Below are 25,660 nucleotides of genomic sequence, written 5' to 3' on the forward strand. Positions count from 1 at the left end.
AGTGGTTGAGTGACCTGACATTTCCGCTGTAGCAACATCTGAGAGTTTGGCTCTTCCTCACCCTCTCCAGCACCTGACGTGGTCAGTCTTTTCACTTAATAGCTGAACATTTGTGATCTTTAACAAACAATGTGCTCTTCATCGCATTGCTCTAGTGACTGATGGTGCTGAGTGTATGTTCACATGCTTATTTGCCATTTCTATACTTCATCCGGTGAACTGTCTGTTCAGATCTTTCAGAAATTCAGTTGTCTGGTTAGTACTGATTTGTAACAGTTCTTTATATGTAGTACTCTAGATAAAGTCCTTTATCAGAGATATTTTGCAAATATTTTCTCTTTGGCTGTGAACAATTTTTGTATCTTTTGAAGAACAAGTGTTTTTCATTTTGATGATAGCTTAATGTTTTCTTTAGTAGTAGTTTGTGCTTTTTGTGTCATATTTAAGGACTCTTTGCCGAAGCCAAAGTCACTAAGATTTCCTCCTATGTATTCCTGTAGAACTTTTACGGTTTTAGCTCTTACACTAGGTCTGTAGTCTGTTTGGGTTAAATTTTCATAAGTTTTGAAGTAAGGATTGAGGCTTTGTTGTTGTACATGGCCATCTGTTACAGCACCAGCTGGGAAAAGATTATTGTCCCCACACTGAGTTGTCCCAATACCTTCGTCAAAAATCAATGGTGGGTGGGCCTGTTTCTAGATTCTCCATTTTGGTCCATGATCGATTTCTCTGGTTTTACAAGACTACACTGCCCTGAGTACTGTAGATTTATAATAAATCTTAATCAGGTAGTATAACTTCTCCATCTTTGTTCATTTTCAAAGTTGTTTTGGCTAATCTAGGTTCTTTACATTTCCATATAAATTTTAGAACCAGTTTGTCAATTTGTATTAAAAAAAAGAGTCTACTCTGATTTGGATTGGTACTGCACTGAATCTTTACATAGATTTTGGGATAAATGACATCTTAACAATACTGAGTTTCAATCCATGAACATGGTATATCTCTCCATTCTTCTTTAATTTCTCTCAACAGTATGCTGTAGTGCTTATCTTTGGCCTAAGTTATTCTAAATATTTCATATTTTGGTGCTACTATAAATGGTAATGTTATTTGAATTTCATTTTCCACCTAAATCATTTACAAGTTGACAGCTTACAAGCTATAACTACATTACTAGATTTTAAAGACATGAACAAAATACTTTTCCATTAGCAAATCCATTCTGACTATTCATGAAAGCACTGCATTTTGTATTGTTTTTCCCTGAAGGAGATATTGTCCTCATTACATTCAATGCAGTCAATTCAGTAAAGTTGATCTCAAGCCTCAAACAATTTGCCCTTGGCTCTGGACTGTGTTTTCAAAACTACAGCACAGAGGGGCGGAGATATGCATTTGGAGGTGCAGTGTCGTTTGGGTGGAGTGAAAGGGTGTGTGTGCAGGGACGGGGGATGTAAGCTGTACTCCAGGACTGGTCACACCCTGGCTTCCTCATCCCAGGAGACTCAGAGTCTGCACTGTCTTCACCTCCTGGGTTCGGCCCATTTCTCCTTAGTGTTCACTAGGGGACATGCCCTGGATGGCTCAGGCTCAGAGTCAAGAAAATAAAACCCAAGTGGGTCACTACTTCTGGTGTGCTCTGGGTACTGATTTCAACAAGAACTTCAAAGCCACATCTATAGGCCTTTCACATTCCAAACAACCCGCCCATCCCTTCCCTGCCTCTCTGATGGCCTTACCTCTTTTCCCAAAACTCTGCAATGGTTCCCTGCTGACCACTCAAATTCCTCTGCCTGATGCTCAAGGAATCTCCAGGATGCTAGCCTCCTCCCTCACTGTAATCTCTCTCAGACAGCCTGTGTTCAATGGCCGGAACTACCCCCATGCACTGCCCACAGCCGCCTCTGTGCATCAGCGCACAAATCCACATGCCATCTCCCTGAGGCCAGGCCGCCCGAGCACCAGCTCCACCTGCTCCTCGGCACGTCTCCTCTGAGGTCACCAGTAAGGGAAGGAATCTCTTCCTGCTATTTCTTATTTTTAAAGTTTGTCTAAAAAAGTCACAGTTCTGCAAAGCTTATTATGGAAAAATAGCAGTGCCCTGACCATTTCAAGTTTCACTCCCCAGAGGCTATTACTCTCTTTTAATTGTTTCCTTTGGCATGTCCCTCCGTATCTCTAAAGCTTACAGTGCTATTTCTTGATTTTCTAGTCTTCAATATTGACTACTGATTTTTCCACTGCGGAAGATGAGGATTTAATCCCTTTACACCGCCTTCCTCCTTCAGTCACATGACACACACACACACATACACACACACACACACTATCCCTCATCCCCATCCTCCGGATAAAAACACATTTTTACTTAAATTAATAATCAGTATTTATATCATTATAACTTTGAAAATGCTCTTCACAACAGAACCACTTATTTCATTACAACTGCTTTTCGTCTCTTGAACAGCTCTTTGTTTTCCCTGGAGTTCATCACTGCCTTCTTTTTTTGTTAACTGAGTTCTTTAATGTACATTTATCATAAGTCATTCACACACTCTCTAAACCTCACCTCAGTATGTTTCCACATCAATCTCACCTGCTTAGAGACTCTCTCTCAGAAACTTAACCAGCTGCATGACTGCTCTCTCGCCTGTTACACGATTATCCTCCTGGGATCTCCCTTCACTACTGACCTGGGGGTTCCCTTGAGAGCTGAGAATCAGGCCTAGCACAGAGGAGCACACATCAGTGTTTCCCAAGCTGAACAGAAAGGGCATCCACCCTTCACGCCCAGGGAGCCAGGTAAGGCCCTCTGCTAAGAGCCCAGCAGACACCTGGTCAGGGCGGAGGTAACCAACCCTCACGTCTGAGCTCTCTGCTCCTGCCCTCAAGGGAGCTGGTGTGCTCAAACCGCTGCTTCCTGTGCTTCCTGGATCTTTGGGTAGAGAACCAAAGCTTCCTGACAGAGGGCACTGGGGACATACTATTTTAAAAGGCCTTACATATCTGAAGTACCATTTTCATTTTTCCCTACCTGCACGTTTATAAGCCGGCTGGATGGGAATTCTGGATGGGAATTCCGGCATGCCACAGGTTAAGGTCTGTCCTTTGCCTTCCAGTGTGGCCTTGGAAGTGGGCACTGCCAGAGTCCCTGCTCCTCTGGCCCTTGCCCTTCCCTCTCTTCCCTCAGAGTTGCCCCATGGGGCCTCGATGCTGGGTCTTTATGCCCTCACTCCCTCAGTCACCAGGGTGGGCTGCCCAGGCAGGACATGGCCTCAGGGGGAGGCAGGCAGGGGAGGCCACCCAGGGCCACGTGCCCCAAGGCCAGCAGCAGGTCATCCCCAAAGGGGCCCAGGGGGCACATCCCCGAGTCTGCCCTGGTCTTGTGCCCACATGACTGCCCTGCCTGGACTGCCCTTTGCCCCGTCCTTCCCCGCCCACTCCCGCACGTCCTTCAGGGTCCCACTAAACGCCGTCCTCAGAGCGGCCTGCTCTCCACTCCTGTCACCATCGGGCCCCGTGGGCGCTTCCAGGCAGCAGACATGGGCACATCAGCTCTCTTCACACCTCCTAACTGCACAGCTGTGTGTCTGCCCCAGCGTCCACGAGGGCACAGAGTGCGAGGATGTCAGGTCACGTGTAGGGTCACATGCAGCATGTCACACGCTGTGGGCTGTCGCGTGTCTGCATGTTTGCTCACTGGAATGTGCAAGCTCCACGAGTGCGTTGTGTGTAGCGCACGGGGAATCGCAGGCAGTGCGGCGTGTGTCCTGTGTCTCTGCGTCCGTGGCACCCGCGGTAGGCCCAGCACACAGAGCACAGCACGCGTGTCCTGCAGCCAAACAGAACGGCTCCACCGCACCTTCGAGCCCCCTGCCGAGAACAGCAGACTCAGCTCTCAGAAGGCCGACACCTGTGGTCTCGGCTCCGGCGTGCCGGCACACCAGCAGGACCGGGCCACGCCTGCCACGAGAAGCCTTCTTCAGCTGCCCCCAGGCAGTCTTCTCGGTCTTTGGTGGGAAATGGAGGGCAGTGTTCCGAACTTCCTACGGCAGCCAGCAAGCCTCCCGGGTGCACCTGAAGGGCACGTCATCCTCCGAGACACGCGTTCTCATATGAAATGTGGCTTCTGGGGGGAAGTGGTGCCCGAAGGGAGGGGTGGTACCAGTGCTCCAGAAATGGGCATTATGGCTGGAAAATATGACCCAGGACTGGACACTCAGGGGTGTCTGGCATTCGGACAAGCTCCCCGCTAGAGAGAGGTCGTCTCAGCCCCCAGAGAGCAGGCCACGTGTCCAGGATGGCGGGGCTCCTCCCACCTCCCACCCAAAACCCCGACTGGCCGACGCCACACCTGGGGGTCCTGCACCCTGCCACCATGCTGGTACAGCAGCCATTGCCACGTCCCCCTCAAACCACCACCTCCAAACAGGATGGAGAAAAGCAGTTCCTTCCTCCCGGACCCTCCATCCCTCCCAAACAGGCCCGCCTAGACCCCCGAGGACTCTGGCCTCTGTGGGACCCAGTGACACCTCCGTGCCCCAGCCAGTGGCCCTCCTTCCCTCTGGCCAGCACGCCAGCCACTCTCAGAAACGTCTCCAGCCTTCCCGACCTGTCCTGGCCTGGGCGATGGTCAGGACCCCAGGCCCTCGGGCGAGGCACTGAGGCAGCCTCGTGGCCTGGGATTCAAGTCCAGGTGAGGCAGAGAAGCCTCCACGGCCCTGGCCTCCTCCTCCACCCAGTATGGGCAACCGTGGGCCGCGTGAGGATCCCGGGAGAGGCCTTCCGTGGAGGGCTCCCACTGGAGCAGACACGGGGCCCTGCACACGTGTTTTCCGTGTCACCAGCACTCAGCATCACCAGCGGGACGGCCCACACAGGACCTGCAGCCACTGCTTCCCACGGCCACAAGCAGGCACACAGGGGCCCTCCTGGAACTAAGCGCCGCACGGTGGCCTTGAGCACACAGAGCACGGGGTGGGGCGGCGCACCGCCCCCCCAGGGCCCCAGGCACAGCCCCCTTCTTCCTGCCACCCCGGGGTCCAGCCCAGGGAGCTCCCACGCCTGGCGGTGCCCTGTTCCAGCCACCAGTGGGAACGGTCACTGGCCCTCGGGGCAGCAGGACCGCTGTCGGCCACGAGACGCGTTTAAAGTCTGCGGTCTTTCCAGGTGAGTTTTCACCCCACAACGGCCCCACAGAAGGCGCCACACAGCACCTCCTCTGTCCTTCCCGAGTGGCCCCCAGCCCCCAGCCCTCCCGCCTTCCTGCCAGGCCCGCGGACCCAGACTGTGCGGCGACCTGATGCGCCCAAGCTTTCGGTGCCTCTGGAGGGGAGAGCCTCCGGAAGCACCCGGCCCGGCGTCTCCTCGGCTCCCGGAAAATCACCGCATCCAAGACTCAAGCCGTGTGGTTGCAGACGGCTCTCGGACCCCCGGGGTCACACCCCGGTGGGCAAGCGGGTTTTCAGAGGCCCCGGAGGGCTCTGCCCCCGCCGCTGGCCCTCAGCCAGGACACAGCCAGCTCCGCGGAACGCACAGCGGATCAAACTAGCCCGGCAACTGTCCTCCCCGCTTGATAGCCCAACGCCAGCTCATCCGTTAGAGGGAAATAAAAGTCGAGCCTAAATGCATAAAAAATTATGACGGAAGCCCTAAATAAGGTCCAGGCTGCAAGCTTATTGAGTCAAAAATCAATCAATCAATGAACGAGTGGATTAGGCGCACCTCATAAGCCCCAAAGAAATAATTTGCCCAAACACTGGGATTTAACAGTTGAGGACCAAATTCCAACACTTTTAGGAAGTAAATAATGAAAAATCAATTTAAAGAAAAAACAGATCAAGAACCCTGGACCCTGGCATGCGGACACATTTATTGCCGAGTGCCGTCTCTCGGCTGACCCGAAAACTTCGGAAGGTGTTTATTTACTTTCAGCACCTTCCAGAGATCAATATTTTTAATTTGGATCCGAGTTATTATTTTTCACATCACAGCAGCGGGGAGCAGAGTAAAGTGGCCCATATTTTAGTGCTAAAAAGATCGATATGACAGTTTCACCTTCCCTGCAGCCCCTGCCGCTGCCAGGCCGCACATCACCACGTCCCACGGGGCTGCAGGGGCCGCAGCGGGAGTGGCCGTCCCCCTCCCCCGAGGCCGACAGCCGTGATTTAGCTGAGCGTGGAGGGCCCGGTGCCCTCGGAAAACCAATCTTGCTTCCCTCACTTTATCAGGCCTGTCTGGACCCACAGGCGGGGCGAGAGGCTGGGAGACGGGGCGGGGCCGGAGGGGGCCCCCTAAAGCAGGTCGGTTCCCTCATCAGGATGCATTTGCCCTCCTCCCCTCCCCTGGATCAGAGAACATCAGTAAGCTCCTTACTTTTCTATAAATTTCCCCTAAAATCTTATCCAGGAGAGCAGAGACAGGGAAGGGGCAGGTGTCGGAGAAAGGAGCCAGGAGGGTCCGGGAGGGCGTCTCCTCGGAAGGAGCGTGGCTTCCGGCCTGCACCCCGCACAGGCACTGGGCCACCTGGGGCGGGGGGAGGGCCCTGGGACCACGACAGAAAAAAGCAGCTGCCACCACGGCTGGAAGGCAGGCCCAGACCCCCCTGCAGAAGGAGACCACCGAGGCCAGCGCGGACCCTCCAGACTTGTGCTCCCCCGGTGAGGAGGGGAAGGAGCCCCCAAAGCAGGGAGGAGAAGGAAGAAGAGGGAACTGCTTTGTTGGTGACCTGCCTTCAAGGGGTCCTGGGCCCAGGAGCCACCAGCATGGACAGTGGAGCGAGTGGGAACGCGGATGGACCCTCCAGGGCGAGGACCTCCTCGGGGCACGCACAGACCCCCACGCCCACCCGAGGCGCCAGGGCCTGTCCCTGGGCCTCCTGGTCCGACGTGGAGGGAGCAATGCCGCCAGGCCACTGCGCCCTCCTGGCCTGGGGACCCGTGGACGGGTGGGTTTGCAAAGCGCAGCTTTAGGCCAGGGATGGAGAGGCGCTTCCTGGAGGGGCCTGAAAGGGTCGCTTCTCCCGACCTCGACTTCATCCCCCCGACCAGCGAGGCCACGGTCCCGGGAAACCTTTGTGAGCCTTGAATTTGCGTCAGTGGGTTTCTGGCCTGGCCGCACTCTCACCCCACAGGAAATGAAGCCCACCCGTGCGCCTCCTTCCAGGGGCCAAGTTAACCGCAGATGAAGGTGGAGGCCGGCGGTGGGAAGCGGAGTGGGGCGAGCCTGGGACCCTGGGCAGCGCGGGGCCTCCGTCTCCCAGGCGCAGCCCCGGAGCCCCCTTCCTCGCCGGCCTTCCTGGTGCCCTGGGGACACAGGTGCCGGCCGCTGACGGGCGCTGACCCATCTGCCCAGACGCAACCCCACTTTCCGAGCTTTGAGGGGAAGTCGGAACCACCGCGTGTTCAGGCAATGCCACGGTCACCAAAGCCGTCCTGGGCGCCCGCGCTGGGCACTCTCCCAGCCCGCGGACGCCCGCGTGGCTGCCCCGACCGCATGGCTCCCCCTGGGCCCACGACACCGGCCTGGCGCCAGCAGAAGGAGCCTCCGGCCCGCGCTCCCCGGGCGTCACGTCCACTGGACAGACGGCCACGCGGCTCAGGTCCCGCAGGCTGACACCGGACAAGGGGGACTTGTGAAGGCGCCGGCAGAAAGGCCCCTCCCACCACGGACGCGCGCGGGGCTGACACGGTGCCACTGCGGGAGGGGAGAGGAGGGGAGGGGTGAGGCCACGGCACGGGTCAGCCATGCCCGCCCCGCCACAGAGACGGTGGGGGCCGCCTGCCCTCTGAGGGGGCGACGCCCCCCAGGCTCCCCGCCCAGTCGCCCGAGCAGGCCGGGTCGGGAGGCTCTGGGGGGTCCTGCCCAGCAGGCTGGAGCTGATGCCCGTGGCCACCAGCTGCTCCACCAGCAGGTGCTTCGGGGAGAAGACCAAGCAAGGGCCTGCGCCTGCACCTCGCGTGCTCGGAGCACCAACCCTCTGTCCCGGGGGGCTCCCCAGGGACTGGCGTCAGCCCCACCCCTCAGGTGGCCCCCCTGGTACTGCACGTTGGGGTCTCTGGGCCAGGCTGCGTGTCCTGCCTCAGGAGCGAGGTGCCCACCCCATTCTCCTCCTCTTCTCCATCACAGGTGACCAGGTGAGGGGGGGAGGATGCGGGGTCCCCAGGTGAGGGGGGCACGTGAGTGGCCACTGGCTGTGCCTGCTTGGAGCCTTCACCAGCCCTGAGAAGCCCTGAATTTACACGATAAACAGCCCGCTCTCTTTCCTCTGAGGAAAGTCCCAACCCACCTTGGGGCCCATCCTTGTAACTGAGAAGGTTTCTTCCAAGCATTCTTGCACGAATCACTCTTCTGACAAAATCACAGATTCACATCACGTGCCCGACTACTAACGCTCTTCCACCGGACTCCATGGTTAAATCCAGTGACGTACGGGGGCGCTCACACTGCCACTGCTGGCGCTTCTGTCACGAGCACGCGTGACAGACGCGGGGAGCCAGGCCCTGGGAAGGGGCAGGATGTGCGTATGAAAAGGAGGGGCATTGGAGGGAGGAGGGAAGGGAGAGGCCCAGGAGGAGGAAGGCTAGCACTTCTGATCTCTCCTGGGGCAGCCGGCCCGCGGGACCTGCGAAGGAAGGGCACCCAGGGAGGACAGGGCTGGTGCAAAGGGCCTGCAGTAGCTGCCGGGGCCGGAGGAGGGAAAGAGCGGGACGGAGGGCGCGCAAAGGGCCTGCAGTAGCTGCCGGGGCCGGAGGAGGAGCCCTTCCTCGGCACGCGGGCTGCAGAACGCGGTACCATCGCGGTCCGGGAGGGACGGCTGAGCGACGGCAGTGCCCCCTTCTCTTGGTCTCCTCTGCATTTTTTTTTTAAAGGCATTTTTTTTTAGATTTTTTTTTTTTGCATGTGGACCATTTTTAAAGTCTTTATTGAATTTGTTACAACATTGCTTCTGTTTTACATTTTGGTTTTTTGGCTGCCAAGCATGTGGGATCTAGTTCCCCGACCAGGGATCGAACCCACACCCCATGCGCTGGAAGCGCAGAGTCTTAACCACTGGACCACCAGGCAGGGAAGTCCCCTCTCCTCTGTGTTTGCAAACGTCCTACAGGCACAGGTGAGGGTCAGCCGGGTGTGCGGGACGCGGCCCCTGGCTTCACCCCACGCGTGGGGTCCCAACAATAACGGGGCTCATCCCACCACGTGGTGCCTGGGAGGGACTCGGGAGCCGCCCAGCAGCGGCACTGGGAACAGGGAGCGCGTGGGTCAGGCCTTGCGGGTCCCCCGCAGTCACACCTCAAGGGACCCCGCAAGGGGCTCACCGGAGTGCCCTCTTCTGGGCACTCCTGCTTGCAGTGAACACGACCCTAGAGACGGTCACCTTCCGTGAGCGCACCTGGCATGGCAGGAACAGAACCCGCGTCTGAACTCTCACCGGGGGATTAAAACTGGGCCACCTTGCCTCTTTCAGGCAAACACAGAATCACTGGGGGATGTCGGGCGTCGACGTCGGCCAGGAGACCTAGGGTGTTTACCACCTCACCACGGAAAACGCTTGGGCGAAGGCCGTCCCGGGCGCTGGCTGCACAGCCCCACCCTTCCTCTGCTGGGCGCCCCGTCCAGAAGCCCACGTCCGCTCGGCAGCCTTGGGCAGGGGGCGGGGCCGGGGAGGGCGGGTGCCTGGGGGCAGCCCCTCCCTCGGGGGTTGTCGCGTGCCCTCCAGCCCGCCCCTGCCCCCACCTCCCCAACTATGCCCTGCATGAGCCTTCTGTCTTCCCAGCCTCCACTCAGGGAAACTCACCCAACCCGCGGTCTTCAATGCACGTACACCCCGATGGCCTCGAGGTCTGTCCTCAGGCCGGCACCCCCCGTGAGCTCACACTGGTGCATCCGTGGCTCTGGCCCCACGCTGGGGGTGCCCAGGGGCATCCACGTCCAACCCACCACTGCATCCTGACCCCTCTGGCCCAGGACGCCTCCTTCCCTGCTCAGAGCACGTCTGCCGAGCACCGGCCCGCGCTGGCACAAGCCCAGGCCCCGGGCAGCACAGGAACAAGGCAGCTGCTCCCGGGCTCTGGATTTGAGGAGGAAGACACAGTCATCGGAAGGCCAACCCCAAGCACACCAAGGTGGCCGGTGCCCGGAGACGAGGGGGGCCCGGGGTCGGAGGGGCTGCAGCAGCCTGTGAGCTCCCGCCATCCCGTCCGGCTCACCTGTGGCTCTGTCCACGCCCAGGGCCAGGTCCTTGGCCCATGATGGCGGTTAATGAGCTCCTGGGAGCAGGACGCGCGATGTCAGCACGCAAGCCTGCTGGCACCTCTGAACGAACAGACTTCCAACTCGACTTTCCCGAAGGAAACGCAGGCGGGCAGGGACCCGGCCAGCGGGCAGGGCCTGAGGGAGGGTGGCCCGCCGCAGGACGCCCAGTGGGGGACACTCTGTCTCCTCAGGCCTGAGTAGACCAGACGAACCACGTGCTTAAGTGAGTGGCCACTCGGGATGGTTCTTAGGAGCAGACAAAATTTACCATAATCATTTTATTGAAGTCTAAAAATTGCCCTTAGATCAGCTCCTGGGCCAGATGGGAAATGCTGCTTTGCCGCCATCTCCTGGTGAAGATGAGCAACTGCAGGCTCCTGGTGTGCCACTGCGCCCAAGGCCACGCCCCCCAGCTCGCTGCCCGCCCAGCCACAGCTCCTCCGGGCTGCAGACCCTGCTGGCCCAGAGCTCCCCCAGGACGCCGACCCCCAGGACACAGCCCCCCAGGACGCCGACCCCCGGGACACAGCCCCCCAGAACGCCGACCCCCAGGACACAGCCCCCCAGGACGCCGACCCCCGGGACACAGCCCCCCCAGGACGCTGACCCCCAGGACACAGCCCCCCAGGACGCTGACCCCCGGGACACAGCCCCCCCAGAACGCCGACCCCCAGGACACAGCCCCCCAGGACGCCGACCCCCAGGACACAGCCCCCCAGGACGCCGACCCCCAGGACACAGCCCCCCCAGGACACAGCACCCCAGGACGCCGACCCCCAGGACACAGCCCCCCCAGGACACAGCCCCCCAGGACGCCGACCCCCAGGACACAGCACCCCAGGACGCCGACCCCCAGGACACAGCCCCCCCAGAACGCCAACCCCCAGGACACAGCCCCCCAGGACGCCGACCCCCAGGACACAGCCCCCCAGGACGCCGACCCCCAGGACACAGCCCCCCAGGACACACAGCCCCCCATGTTTCCGTGAGCCCCCCCACCGTTATTCTCATCACCAGGTGCAGCTGCAGGTTCAGCTCTTTCTGGGAACAGGCTGCAATTTTCTGATCCCTATTAATACCTGTGACAGCATTTATGTACAAGATAAATTCATTTCAATTTCCTTTTTCAATTAATGGCCTATTATTTGAACCACACTCAGCTAAAAATATCACTCCAATACTATTCATCTTGTAAAAATTAAATTTTCCTCCCTCTGACAGCCAGAGGCCACCAGGCTGGGGCGACAGGGTGGCCAGGTACCCGGCCAGTGCTGCCCAGGTCCCCTCCAACGGGACGTCCAGGGGCCCCGGCAAAGGCGGTTCCACGCACGACGCACTGAAGGGGCGAGGGACGGGCATGACGGGGCCGGGGCCGCAGGGCCAGGGCCAAGCAGGATTTTATCACAAACCGTTTCGGTCCCAGTCAGGAGACGGGTGACAAACACACGCCTCCCCCGGGGAAGAGTCAGGGATGAGGTCCAGACCCGGAGCGTGGAGCACCGCTGGCCATTCCCATCCCCCCACCCCGGGAAACATGCCCGCACTGGACTATGGTTGCAGGAGGGGACCGCCGGCAGGACAGCAACCCTGGAAGGCAAGCCAGGCCACAGCCTCGCAGGGCCAGCCGATGCACCCACCCCTCCTTGGGCAGGCTGGGCCTTCATCCTCAACTCCCAGACACTGCCCAGTCCTGCAGACACCTGCAGCCACAGCCTCAGGGCCTCACACCTGGGCTTATCCCCATGTCTGATGCGGTGCTGTCCCGTGCAGGGTCAGTCCTGCCCAGGGAGGTGCCAGCCCCGAGCGCCGTCCCAGACTGGAACCAAGCAGGATGGCCCTGTCACCGACTAACGTGCCATCAGCGTACTTAAGACCAAGAGAGGAAAACGCTGCCGGTTCTAACTGAGAGATGCCGTGGGTGTTAGATGCACCCTGGTCTCAGATGTAAATGTGACAATCGACTCGTGGAGGAACAGGCTGGATGTAATATCGTCCTTAGGTACCTCAATGCACCAACCGGACAGCAAGATCTTCCGGGCGTGTCATTTGTAGTGTTTTCAGTGGTTGCAGATTACTCAGCATGTGGCTGGTCCACAGTGTAAAAATACCTAATTCTGGGTACTTAAAATTACTTCCAACTTTTGTTATCCAATAATTTTTGATGACCATCCTTATACACACCAGTTTGCAAGACGGCTACTTGTCCAGTGAAGCTGCTGAGTGATGGGAAAGCTCTTTGGCAGGTTTCTGTTTTCCATTGCAAATTGTGAAATCACATTTTAAGATAAATCTCCAGGGATGAGGAAGGCCAAAATGGAGCTCTCAGCCCCCAGGCGCCTCCAACGCAAACCATTTCTCAGCCCACCAAGCATTTGGCTGGAGGAGAGACGCAGGTATTACATCAGCATGTCACGACAGGTGACACAAAACAGACCACGGAGAACTAGAAAACTCAGCATTTCAAAAAACTATGGAAAACTTCCACAGACAGACAAAGACAGTGGGAGCTCCCGGCCTTCCTGAGGCCGCAGTTTTTGTGCACAAGAACCAAGGCCCTGTCCACTAACAAGCTGATACCCACGCTTCACTGTTGACTCAGCCCCAAGCGCACATAGGGCCCCGCGGGGCACGGAGGCCGGCGCCAGAATAACTCCCTCAGCGGATGGACGGCCTCCGCCCCAGGGAAACAAACGCCTCCACTCTCCCTCGGCCACCCACCCCTGCCTCAGTCTCTGGTCCACTGGGGAAGGTGTATCAGATATGTCAGCCTTTCTGAGGAATCAGTTTGATTTCGTTGATTTTCTCTAATATTCTATTTTCTATTTCACTGACTTCTGTCTTATTTTATGATTTCCTTTCCTGTACGGGCATTGGTTAAATTTGCTCTTCGTTTTAAAAACTTCTAATGTAAGCATTTAATGCTAGAAATTTCCCTCTAAGCACTACTTTAGGTGCATCTCACAAATTTTGAAGGTTTTTAGTTTGTTTTTCGTGTAATTGGAAATAATTTCTAATGTCCTTTGTGACTCATGGGTTATTTACAAGTTTCTTGTTTATTCCCAAATATTTGGGACTTTTTCAGATACCGTTTTTGTTTACTCCTAATTTAGTTCCTCTGTGTGACCTCAATCTCCCACACGTGCTGAGCTGCATTTTCGGCCCAGATTTCAGTGTGTGGAATGTTCCATGTGCACACGCAGGCCAAGACTCGTCCAGGCCCCAGACCGCCTGTGCTCTGGCCACCAGGGTGGGAATGCCCGAGTCCTTGGGACGGACCCCCTCCCAACCACAGGCCACCCTGCACCCACCCCGACAAACGTCAGAGCAAGACTCGCCTTCCCAGGGAAGAGAGTGGAAGCCGACAGCCCCGCCTCGCCACTCGGCGTGCCACGTGCCACATGCCACGTGCCATGTCCCCGTCCCGGGGCTGCGCGTGCAGCCACCAGCCCCGTGTCCCACGGAGGCCCGTGAGCTCACGCCGGCTGTCAGGGACTCTGCCAGCTTTCCCGCACACGTAGCTCTGACACGGGTACCCACACGATGGGCTGCCACATCCCCCTGGGGAGCTGCGCCCTGCGCCCTGGCCCCGTCACAGCCCTCGCTCTGAAGGCTCCTTCGATATCAACTCGTCCACTCCTACCTTCTCAGAACCCACGCGGATGGTCTTTTTCTTCATCCTTTTACTTGTAAAATACCCATCTTGCCACCTAAAGGAGGCTGTGAGGACCCGAGCACGGTGTCCACGAGGCAGAGGTGACCAGGGCCATGGTGGGCCATGGCGGCTCTACTGGCCGAGCAGGGACCGAGGCCTCTGAGAGGGGGAGGCGAGGAGGGGCCCCGCTAACCCGCCAGCAGCAACCCGGGGACGATGCTGGCCGCTGGACGCTTGTCACAGTGACTGAGTCTATGCGTTTACACACGTTATCAAACTCGGACAGAGTCCAGCCACGACCTTTTCAAGCCCTTTCCTCTCCCGGCCCTCCTGGGGCTCCAGAGACACCACCTGACGCCCTGGCGCTGGGCGACGCCCCTCGCCAAGTCCTTCCTTCTGCACATCTCCTGCGGCTGCTGCCCTTCAGGGAGCCCTTCCTGACGCTGTGGCCCTAACCTGCTGATAACGGTGTGGTTCTCATTCCAGACACTGCAGTTTTCATCTGAGTAAGTCCCACTTGGGGAAAGCATTTTTATTTGCAGGACGAGCGGAGGAGAAGGAGCCGTCAGGGAGAAAGGGGAGAGAGAGGAGGGGGCTGTGTCCCTGCCCTCGAGGCCTTGCTGGGCCCGTCACTGTGGGGTGAGGCCCCTGCGAATGTGGGGAGGGTCCCCCCGCCGAGCAGCATGGCAGAGGCAAGACCCCGGGATGCAGGACGCAGCTAAAGGCAGAGACACGAATCTGCAGTCCATGACTACCCCATAACTGGCATCAGACGCCCCGAATTTAAAGACTGAAACCTGGCAGGAGCCTCTCTAAGCAGAGGGGAAGCGCGGTGGCATCTCTGCCCCGGCCACTCTACACAGGACGCTCTTCTCAGCCCCCGGTCCCCGCACGCAACCCCCGGTCCAGGCAGCGGGCGTACGGTCACCTGCTGCCAGATCCCTGGGCCAGGGATGCGTTGAGGAGGGGACCCGGCAACCAGCACCTGCACCTGCAGCAGGGGGACGGCGTGAGGGGAAGGCCGCGGAGGACAGATGACACAAGACACTAAGGAGCACAGGTGACCTCAGGGCTCCCCAAACACGGGGCCTCCAGACGGTGAACCTCACACCAGCAACGGCCACTCAAAGCCGACCAACCTCGCTGCTTCGAGACGCCCCTGCCCGTCCCTGCACCCAGCACACCCGTGGCCACCACGCCAGTCGGGGCTGCTTCCCCGGGCATCCGCCGTCCCCCAGACCACTGTTGCGCTGTAATTCACGCACGGCCGCCTGTGCCCATGACAGAGCTGCCCACCGAGTCTCTTTATGTACTCAGAGGACGGCAGCTGCAGCAGACGCTTGGCTTGTCCCACGCTTACCGCACGGAGGGAAGAGCACTCACCGATTCCACGGAGGGAAGAGCACTCACCGATTCCACAGAGGGAAGAGCACTCACCGATTCCACGGAGGGAAGAGCACTCACCGGTTCCACGGAGGGAAGAGCACTCACCGTGAAGTGCTCCTGGGACTTGTAGTCCTCATCCAGGTAGACCCGCGCCCTGCTGTACTCTGTCATCGCGTCACTGGACAGCAGTTCTCTGCAAGGAAAGAGGGAGCTCGTTAGCGCACAGCCACACGCACACCTCGGCCTCCGACGGGAGCGCTTGCGAAGCACAGGAATGGCAGCTTGGAAACCATGCTTTACGTTGTCCTGAAAACAACAGCAACGGCGGGGAAGGAAGGAAGGGGGGGAGGGGGAAGAGAGGCGGAGGTGGCATAAACTGAGACCCACTATGTGCCCTCAGCATAGGCCGCTCCGTGCCGGCCGTGAGATGAGCAGGATGGGGGCCCCTTGGGAAGGCGACACTGGGAACTCACCCAGGGCCACACGCCAGGAAAGCTCGAGTCCACAGCCTGTGGGGCATCCTGGCTGTCTGCGCCCGGTCCTCACAGAGGCCACACAGGCGCCCCCAGGCCTGGGCAGTCCCGCCCGCATTCGCTCCTCACGGGAGGGAAGCTGAGGACCGTGACCAAGTGGCCGAGGCTTTGCAGCAAGAAGGAGGGAAGGGTCTCCAGACGTCCCTTATGAACAGGCTCCAGCCCTGACTGCACACCTCATGGCCACACTTTGTCACCAGAAGAGCCTTCAGCAGGCGACCTCGCCGCCACCTCTACAGACGTGGCCGGGACAGAGCTGCCGTGCACCCTCGAGTTCTGTGATGGCGCCGAATGGACAGAGGCACCTGACCCCCCCACAACCAGCGCCCCGGCAGGGGGTGGAGGCCATGGGCACCGTGTGACCAGCCAGCACTCAGGGCAGGAAGAAGAGGGGCTCCAGCTTTAAGGAGTGACAATGAGGAAGGCAGGAAGGAACAGGGAGGAGGGGAAGGAAGAAGATAAGCCTTGAGGGGATCAAACTAGTCCTCAAGCACCTACCTGCCTGCTGGGATGAACCCCAACATGCTTTAGGGGCAAGGCAAGACGCAGACACCAAACACACACAGTAGCAGAATCAAAATTACTGACATGTGAAGAAGCAACAAATATGGCCCATAATCTACAAAAAAAAGCAACAGAAACAGATGTAGAAAGGATAAAAGTGATGGAATTTGCTGAAAAGAAACTTGAAACAGCTATTATAAATGTAACCAAAGATTTAAAGGAAAGCATGGACACAACTGTAAGTTCCAGAGCTGAAAAATACAGCATCAGAAATAAATTCACTGAATAGGCCTAACAGCAGATTAAAACGTAAAGAAGAACAGACACAACTATCCAAACTGAAGCAAAGAGGAAAAATGAACTGAAAAAAAAAAACAAAACTGAAAGAGCTGTAGAGACCTGTGTGATAGTCTAACATCAGGAAGCCAGAGTCCAAGAACAAAAGAGAAGGGAAGAAACCATGCAAAAGCTTTTCCCAAATCTCAGTAAAGTCATAAACCTGCAGGTTGAAAAAGCTCAAAGAACCCCAAGCAAAATAAACACAAAGAAAATCAAACTAAAGCAAAACAATCAAGTTGCTGCTAACCAGCTAGAAAGACAAACTTAGCAGTCAGGAAAAAAGACACACTATATACAGAAAATTAAGACGAGAACAACAGCCCAGTTCTCCCCAGAAACAATGGCACACAGAAGACAATGGAACAATATCCTTAAAGCACTGAAAGGAAAAAAATGGACAAGCTAGAATTCTGTTTACAACAAAAGTATCTTTCAAAAACAAAGACAAAGACTTTTTTCAGATAAACAAAAGCTGAGAGAATTGATCAGCAGCAACTTGTGTTGAGATAAATGTTCAAGTTCTCAGGCTGAAGGAAAACGGTGCTGGAGAGAAAGCTGATCGTACGGAGAAGGACTCACCCTGGGAACGGCAGGTGACTAGTCAAACAGGTGACATGTTCTCTCACTTTTTAACCTTTTCAAGAGGCAACTGACTGTTTGAAGCAAAAATAACAACATGTATGTGACGCGGAGCGCAGGCAGGAGACAACAGCAGGGGGACGGCAGGGGACGGGAGCCGTGGGATCCCACGAGCGCGGACGCACGGCCCTGCCGGGCGCTGCCCGTCACCTGTGTCTGCTTGTCGCTGACGTGCCCAGCTTCTCCAAAGGTGTTCTTTTCTTACTGACTTACTGCAGTTCTTTATATATTTAAATACTGATGATTTCTGTCAGTAAAGTATGTTGCAGATACCTTTCCCCAAGTGTGGCTAAACTTTTACTTTGTTTATAGTGTCTTTTGATAAAGCTTTTAACTTCAACATGGTCAAATGCGTCAGTCTTTTCTCTTGTGGGCTGCACTTTTGCACCTTTTTAAAGAAATGTCTCCCTAGATGCTCTCCTACACTTTACTCTCAAATTGTCCTCGGGCCTTTTACATTGACTCGGTAATAACTGAAATTCACCCCTGTGTGTGGAGAGAACTACGACGTGCTGGGGACCCAGCTTCATGGTTTCCTGGCCCAGGACACCAGGTGGTGCCGCCCCCTGACCCAGTTGCCACCTGCCACACACCGGGGTGAAGCGGGGCAGGGGCTCCGCTGCCACGCATCTAGGTGCCGCCCGCACACACACACACACACACACACACACACAGGAGGCCCGCGGGCCGGGGGAGTTGAGGACACCCCCCTTGCTGTGCTTCAGAATTACTGCAGCGAGTCCTGCCTCTCTGCACTTCCGTATTAATCCTAGTGTTAGTTTAAGTGTTAAGAAAACATTTTGATTGAAATTGCCTTAAACTATAGATTATTTGGGGAAAGTCTGGTAGCTTTTAAAAATTTGCCTTTTAACAAAGGACCCCACAATTTGAAAGCTGGAAACACGGATGGCTTGTGTCATTCCACGCCGCTGGGGACTCTGACAGGGGCCGAGGCCTGGGGCAGCCGCTGGACTCAGCCTCGGGCGGGGCCCCAGGCTGAGGGCGTATAGAGGCCACCCACCCGCAGACCTGCACACCACACGTGGCCCCGGCCCACCCCGCCCACAGCCGCATTCAACGACCAGCCTCACGAGTGGCACGTGTCACCTCCCCACACTCCGCCGGGGCCCGGGGTCCGGGGTCGGGGAGGACAGGGCCACATCGCAGGGGACACAGTGCAGAGAGGGTGCCCCAGGCAGGAAGGACGCTCCGGCGGCTGCCGATACCCAGGGCTGTCCGGCACGCAGCCTCTTGGCCCAGGCCTGCCGTCCCACCTGTCCTGCCCCCGCCCCTGCGTCCACCTCCCGAGGCCCCGGCCCTCGCTTCCCGTGCGGCGCCAGGCAGGGCCGCCGTCCACAGAGCCACGCCGACGATGGCGCTCTGTGCCCCTCCCACTGTGACAGAGAAGCTGTGAGCTGCTGCGTGGACGTCAGCCCCGTCTGTCCCCAGCCGCAGCAACAGCAGCAGAAACAGCAGGCTCACGGCCATCGGGCCACGCGACCGCATCTCGGCCTGGACCCGGGGCTGACGCTTCCAGGCCTGGGGGACGCGGTCACCCCACCCCGGGCCTCGCGCTCACACGAGCGTGCCCCCCACCCCAGGCGGAAGCAGAGGGGCAAGCAGCTGCCCCGGGACGTACCTGACAAACTTGTCCACGTGCGACATGGAGGCTTCATAGTTCTTCCCTCCGAACTCCTGGCAGTGCAGGGCCAGGAAGTGCGGCCTGTGCGCGTGGACGACCTGGGGAGGAACACACGGCAGCGTCAGGGCCCCGGCGGGGCTCCTGCCGCAGCGTTTTCCCCGCAAATCCTGAGGATCACGGTCCCCGGGGCCGTTCCCTCCCCGTTGCCACAAATCCTCAGAACCTTCCTCAGTAATCTGGGCATTTCCTCCCGACTACGGAGTCCCACGTGTCAGCTGCAGAGCGCCTGCAAAGGCTCAGAGGAACAAACACGCTTCCTAACCTCACACGTAAGGGCAGCCATCACTGATGCTGCTACGGCCCCCGTGAGGGTGCAAGCACACCCGTGTCGTGTGCGTGTCAGCGCTGTGCATGTGTGTGTGCGTGCGTCTCTCACCGTCCGGGAGGGAGCAAAGCTGGCCGTGCAAGGAGCTGGCGCCATCTCATGCCCGACCCGCACATCGCCTCCCCAACCCCACGGGGCAGGCTGGACACGGGACACGGGACACGGCTGCGGCCATCAGTGGGACCCGGTCCAGCCACGCGGCCCCTGGGCAGCGCCGCCCGCCCGCCACAGCCCACAGGGCCAGGCCCGCCGCGTCTCCCTGGTCACCAGGGTCCCCTGCCCCCTGGGCTCCGACTAAACTGGCCCCGAGGCAGCGCCCAACCCGCCCACACTTCGGTCACTCGACCTGGAGTCGGCCTCGAAGCTGCGGCTGCTGACCGCCCCCAGCGGCCCCTCCAGGAAGCGCACAGGGATGGTCCTGAGAGCACCATCCAGCTGCCCCCCGCTGCCCACACCCAACCCAGCACGGACCCAACCACCCCCAGGTGGTGGCACGGACCTGCGTCTCACCCCTGCCGTAAGCCACGTTGGGCATCTCAGGGCAACCCACAGGTCACCTGAGCAGGTGTCGACCGGCACGGGCTCAGGAGGGGGCCAGGCACCCACGGCCCTGCCCTCCTAGGGTGCCGGGGGCAGCGAGTGACTCGCCGAGGGGGCGCGCTGTGTGGTGACGAGGCAGCCGTGCCGGGACACGCACCGGGGGGGGGGGGGGTCAGCACAGCCTGGGGGGGCAGCAAGGGCAGGGGCTCCCGGGAGTGGAGAGGGGCCGCTGGGGCCCGACGGCCAAGGGCAGCGATGGAGGCACACCAGGAGGCCAGGCAGGGCACTTGGAGGCCCAGAGGCTGCCTGTCCCCGCCTGCGCCCGGCCCCTGCCCTTCCTCGGCTCTGCGCCTCTCCGCCCCCTCCCTGGTACCTGCTGCCATGGCAACACTGCCGGCTCTGAAGCCCTCACCAAAACCCATAGGACTACCTTGCCCCTCCCCAAGCCCACCATCCCAGAGGCAGGTCCCCTACACAAGGCCATCCACGCCTAAGGCCACAGTGTCAGCGCCTGAACCCGACCTCGGCCACCACCGCGTCCTGCCCGGAGGTGAGTGCACCGTGGACAGGCGAGCGCTGCGTCCAACGGGCCTTGCAGAGATGGGTGCTCCGGGAGCAGCGGCTGTGTGGTCCCTGATGGGCAGTGGCTGCATCTAGGGTTCAGCCAGGCCACGCCAGAAAGTCAGCTACGGGGACAGAGGACGCAGGGCATCAGGCCCTGGGTGCCACGCTTCTGCGAGTCTCAGAAGGAAGCACTGCCCAGCAGTAGCTGCCCCTGACCTGCGGGCGGCAGGCAGCACGTCCAGCCTCGGGGAGGGTGACTGGACCTGGTCCTGCTCCAGCTGTGACATCAAAACACAATCCCCAAGACGGGGAGGTTCTTTAAAAAGGAGGAAAATTCAGACCAGAAAGTGTATTTCAGCCGCGTGGGAAAGGCACCCAGGTGATACCAGCGGGTTGAGTGGGCTGCCCTAGCTCGCACCCTATGCCCCGTTTAAGTGGGTTTACGGGACGTCCACCAGGGTGCTTCCGCTTCCCACTGAACACAGGCGTGGACTCTCTCTGTTCCTGGTCACCAGCCTCAGGGCTCAGGCTCTCGGGGACGGGGACCAGAACAGGCCCAGACGTTTCCCCAGCTGGCGGCGCCACAGCCCTGCCCGGGGGGAGTGGGACCAGGCAGCTTGCCTCGTGCAAGCTCAGTCCCGCTCCGCGCAGGCGCTAAAACACAGACTCCGAGACAAGCTGGAGGCCGCCCGCCGGCGGCCCCCTGGCAGGCGCCCTCACACACGATGCTCCCCGTGCAGCCCTTGCCGGCGTGGAATGATCACAAGACAAAGTTCAGGAATCCCAGGGGTGTCCACGCAGCAAATCACATTCACCAACCAGAAAAGACTGCAGAATGGTCTCCGGGCCTGAAGCCTCGATGCAAAGGGCACAAGGGACCCCAGTCAGGAGAGGCTCCAGGCCAGCCTGGGTCAGGTCACCAGACCGATCTGCCCTCAGGCCCAGGGTCGAGTGTGCACAATGCCAGCCACGCCCACAGGCGCACACAGCAGCCTGGTCACGCGGAAGCCACCAAAGGCTCCGTGATGTGTGCAGCTCTGTCACCCACCCTCTGCAGTACCTGGAACAACATATAAAACCAGACCTTCACAAAGGGGGCACAGAATTCCCCCGGGAGCAGTTCCTCCCTGGGAAGCTGGTGACTTCACACGAAGTGAACGCGACGCTCTGACACAGGCAGATCGTCACGAGCGTGACTGCAAGGTCCGTGACACCAGTTCCTGTAATTCTGCAGCGTGCTCTCTGCCCAGCTCCACAACAGGGGGGGGGGGAAAGGAGAAGGAAGCCCCAGAGATGCTTGGGTTTTGTGGGCGAAGACGGGGCCCCGAGTCGGCGACAGGTTCCTGCAGTTCACGCCGTCACCTCTTGTAACCGAGGCTGCAGGTCACCAGATCGCGGCTGGGACCACGACCCAAGTCCCCAGGAAAAGCCAAGCAGAGCCGCCTTCCAAGGACTTTCCATTATGAATTAGGGCAGCGAGAACGAGGGGCCCACGTGCGGCCGCGTTAAGTCACAGACACACGGGGTCTCTCTGGGCAGGCCTGCCCACCTGTCTGCCTTCACCCGAATCCCATACACGTCTCCTTCGTAAGACGTCTGCTGTGGTTTAAACTGAAATAGCCGTTTATGGCACAGAATTCACGCTTTAAATCACATGAAACTCCTCAGACATTTGACTCTGACCCCACAAATCTCAGAAAATGGAGAAATCCGAAACTAGCAGCTCTTTGGGAGTGGGCGGACGCCCCTCGTGCGGACTCCAGAGCACCAGGCAGCGCCCAGCAGACGGGCCCCTTCCTGGGACGTGGCGCCGTCTCCGCGGTGGTTTATCTCTGAAACCCGTGGCGGTCTTGCCTGAGCTACAGGGCCTGGAGGAGCAGGGGCCCAGGGCAGCCCCTGCCTGCCCGCCAGAGCCTCAGCTGCAAAGGAGAGACGAGGCCTGTGTACGGATGGCGGAGGGACAGGGCACCGGCAAGAGAAGGGGCCTGGCGGTACCACCGAGGTGGGCACTCCGGGAGCTGCCAGGGCTCCGGCCCTGCTGTGGGCCAGGGAAGCCCCGTCACAGCCACAGCTGAGGAAGCAAACGCCGGCCCGGGGGTGGGCGGGCTGGGACCTCATGCCCGTGGGGGGCCACGCCTGAGCTTACAGCGGCACCGGGGGACGCATGGGGCAGGCACCACCCCGATGGGCACGCTGTGGGCTTCCCGGGCACTCACGGGGCCGGACAGCCCACTCCTCTCAGTCTGAGGTCACCCTGCCCAGAGCGCGTCTCCCTACAGCACTGCCAACGTTCTTCCCGAAGGACCAGCCCGTCCACTTGGGCTTTGCCTTAAACAACTGGTAAGAGGCGACACTCAGCATCAACCTGGCGGGTCTGCCGGCTCCTGGACGCACGGCTCCATCTCGCCCTGGCATGCGAGGCTGGGGTCCGGGGCCTGCACCACGGAGCGCCCAGAGCAAGAGCAGAGCTGGCGTTCCTCTGCCTCTCGTCTTCCAGGCCCGTACATCTGTGCACCAAGTCCGTCTGACCCCAGGCTCATCTCCACCTGTGTCTCCCCTGCCCCACCGTGCTCCTTCCAGGGCCTCTTGCATCTCCACCTCCAAGAAAAGACGTGGTGCTGAAAAGCCCTCCAGGAGCACTTCTTCTTGCTATAAACTCACAAAGGAAAGTGACAAAGTGAAGAGTTGAGCTTTATCAGTAAATAAACTGATCAGGTAAATGAGTTTTATTCACAATTCTCAGAAAAGCTGGCTTACGAGGTTTCCATTGGGATTGTGCTTGGCCAACAACAGAAAACCAACAACCAGCCGCTTGCATAAGGAGGCCGGGCTGGCAGGCAGGGATGGTGCACCTGCTCGCAGATGGCAGCCAGGAACCAGCTGCTTCCACCATGTCTGCTCTGCCACTGCGAGCACTGGCTGTCATCCTCGTGACTGCAATATGGCTGCAAAGCCCCCAGGCCTCGTGCCTACATTCCAGGCAGGAAGAAGTGGAAAGGGCCTAAGGTTAAAGGAAAAGGGGAAAGGGCTTCTTTTCTAGTGCTTTGCCTACTTTATTTAGACAAGAAGGCTCTCGCCGGAGACTTCTGCCTACACGCTGTGTCACAGGACGCCCCCAGAAGACACGCACAGGTGGCACTGGCTAGCACTCTGCAAGCAACAGAGCCCGGCGTGGGTCATGTGCAACCGCACATCGGGGGGTGCCGTCTGCCCCCTCTGCCGCCGCCCCCGCCGCACCACGTACCCACCTTCCAGTCTCCCGAGTCCCAGGCTGAAGGACGATTGCAGGGTGGCCACATCTGTGACCCCCTTTGGTGCCATGGTCTCTGAAGACCACCGGTTTGCAAAGCCCTGGGCACAGACGAAGGGCTCGCTTACCAAGGAACCTGCTGTCCCTCTTCTCTTGACAATTCCCAACCTGAGCCCCTCTTCAGAAGGCCGCGCTCCAGCCCGGCCGAAGTGCTGGGTGCGAACGCGCCACAGACACACAGGTGCTTCCGGCCTGCCCGGCGCCAGCGCCTGCGACTCGGCACACAGCCAGGGCCGCGTGTCCGCATGTCCCCATGTGTCCTTGGCCTGGAGCCGTGCGGGCAGCTCCCGCCCCTCCACCCCGTGCCCTCCGGTCCCCGCCACTGCGTTCCGGTCTTACCCAAACACCAAGTCATCTGTCCTAGCTCAGCGGGAGGGAGACTTTCTGGCTGGACTCCCTGCGCCGCACCTCTGCCCAGACAGAGGCTGGGGAGCCCCACCCAGCAGAGGCGAAGCCCCTGTGTGCCTGCAACACCGTCCCCGACTGAGCCACTTTCTGGGGAAGGATGACCTCTATCCAACACATTTTAATTGGTAATCACAATTAGATTTAAATTTAAACACAAACTAAATTTAATTCCAAATTTAAATTATAGTGAAATTAAATTAACCTAAAACTGAATTTCAATTGATCATCAGTTTAAATCAACAGCCAAATAAAATGACTGATATTATTTTAACTGTTGAAACTCAGCGTCTTCTACACAATGACCCGAACGACACTTCCCGATGGCCGAGCACGATCACCCTTAGGGACAACGGGCACACCTGCCCTGAGCGCACACGTGTGAAGTCAGATCATGAGCAGTTACGTCACGACGGTTATGAACTTCCCAGCCAGTGCGTATCTTACTCGAGTTCCCCTCTGCGTGGAGAAGCACGTGCAGGAGGCCTCAGCACGTGCTTCCGCCCGGCTGTTGACAAAGGTCCCGTCCACCTAAGCCTGAGCCACCTGCATTACATGGACGCACCTGGAGGAGCGCCTGCCAGCGGAGCCTGGGCGGCAGGTGCAGGGAACCCGACGGGGACACAGGGGAGGAGGGGAGGCCCTCGCTACCCCCCAGGAGAGCAGGTGGCCAAGGGGTGCAGGGAGTGGCAACCCTGGAAAACCAAGCTCCAGGGAGCAGTGCAGCCCTGTCGAACCACAGTGACCTCAAGTGGCGTGGACACAGGCCCCAAGTTCAGGGCTGCTAAGAGATCGCCCCACATGCCACCTACCGGGACCCCGCACACGTCGGCGACCTCGAGGGCCGCTTGCCAGGCCCGGCCATGCCTGGTCGCAGGTCCCAGCTGGCGTGGCCTCAGGTGCCCCCTGCGCACACAGCGGGCATGAGAGGATGTTTCAAAAGCCAAAAGGAGGCATTTAGATGAAATCATGCCGAAATGTAACACAAAGAGGCCAAAGTCACGTCTCACTTGAAAACGAAGCTATTAGAATGACAAGATCCTTATCATGAAACATTTCAGAAGAAAAGTAACGAATGATCGTGGAAACGAACAGCGTACACCGAGGGACACGCCGCTGCCATTTCTCTACGCCCACAAGTCGCACGTTTCATTTATAACCAAAGGTGACGGAACAGATCCACACGAGGCTTTCCCTGAACAGCCGGAGATAAACTTGCAGCCAGGTACGGGGAGCTCCTGCTGAAAGAGCAGACTCGGAAGAGCCTCACTCCCACCTCCGGCAGCAAAAGCACAAGCGGGGCAGCGCGGGGCTTCACCAGGGGAAGGAGGAGGCTGACAGCGTCACCTGGATGGCCGGACGCCTTCCCGCACGTTAAGCGCAGTGCCTAGCGCTCCAACTCCACCCAGGACGGGCCACCAGGGTGTAAACTGGACTGAAAATCACAGACACCAATATATTTGTACGCACCAGTTCACAGCGATACTAAAAACCCCACACGTTA

The 25,660-nt window shown here is 58.7% G+C and overlaps 1 protein-coding gene across 8 annotated transcripts in view; it reads right to left on the minus strand.

Moving 5' to 3' along the window:
- The window catches only part of INPP5A (inositol polyphosphate-5-phosphatase A), a 181,357-nt gene that overhangs the window by 80,454 nt on the left and 75,243 nt on the right, over positions 1–25,660 (minus strand). For 4 of the 8 annotated variants that reach the window (XM_036829047.1, XM_036829041.1, XM_036829044.1 and 1 more), the window contains exons 3-4: positions 18,950–19,050; positions 15,401–15,488 (exon numbers count right to left, since the gene is read on the minus strand). In XM_036829047.1, the coding sequence (XP_036684942.1) occupies positions 15,401–15,488; positions 18,950–19,050 (189 nt within the window). Of the gene's footprint in view, positions 1–15,373; positions 15,489–18,949; positions 19,051–25,660 lie in introns of all 8 variants that reach the window. The other 4 variants (XM_036829043.1, XM_036829039.1, XM_036829042.1 and 1 more) reach the window with 1 other exon arrangement.

This window comes from Balaenoptera musculus, chromosome 16, assembly GCF_009873245.2.
Source record: "Balaenoptera musculus isolate JJ_BM4_2016_0621 chromosome 16, mBalMus1.pri.v3, whole genome shotgun sequence".
Classification (NCBI taxonomy): Eukaryota; Metazoa; Chordata; class Mammalia; order Artiodactyla; family Balaenopteridae; genus Balaenoptera; species Balaenoptera musculus.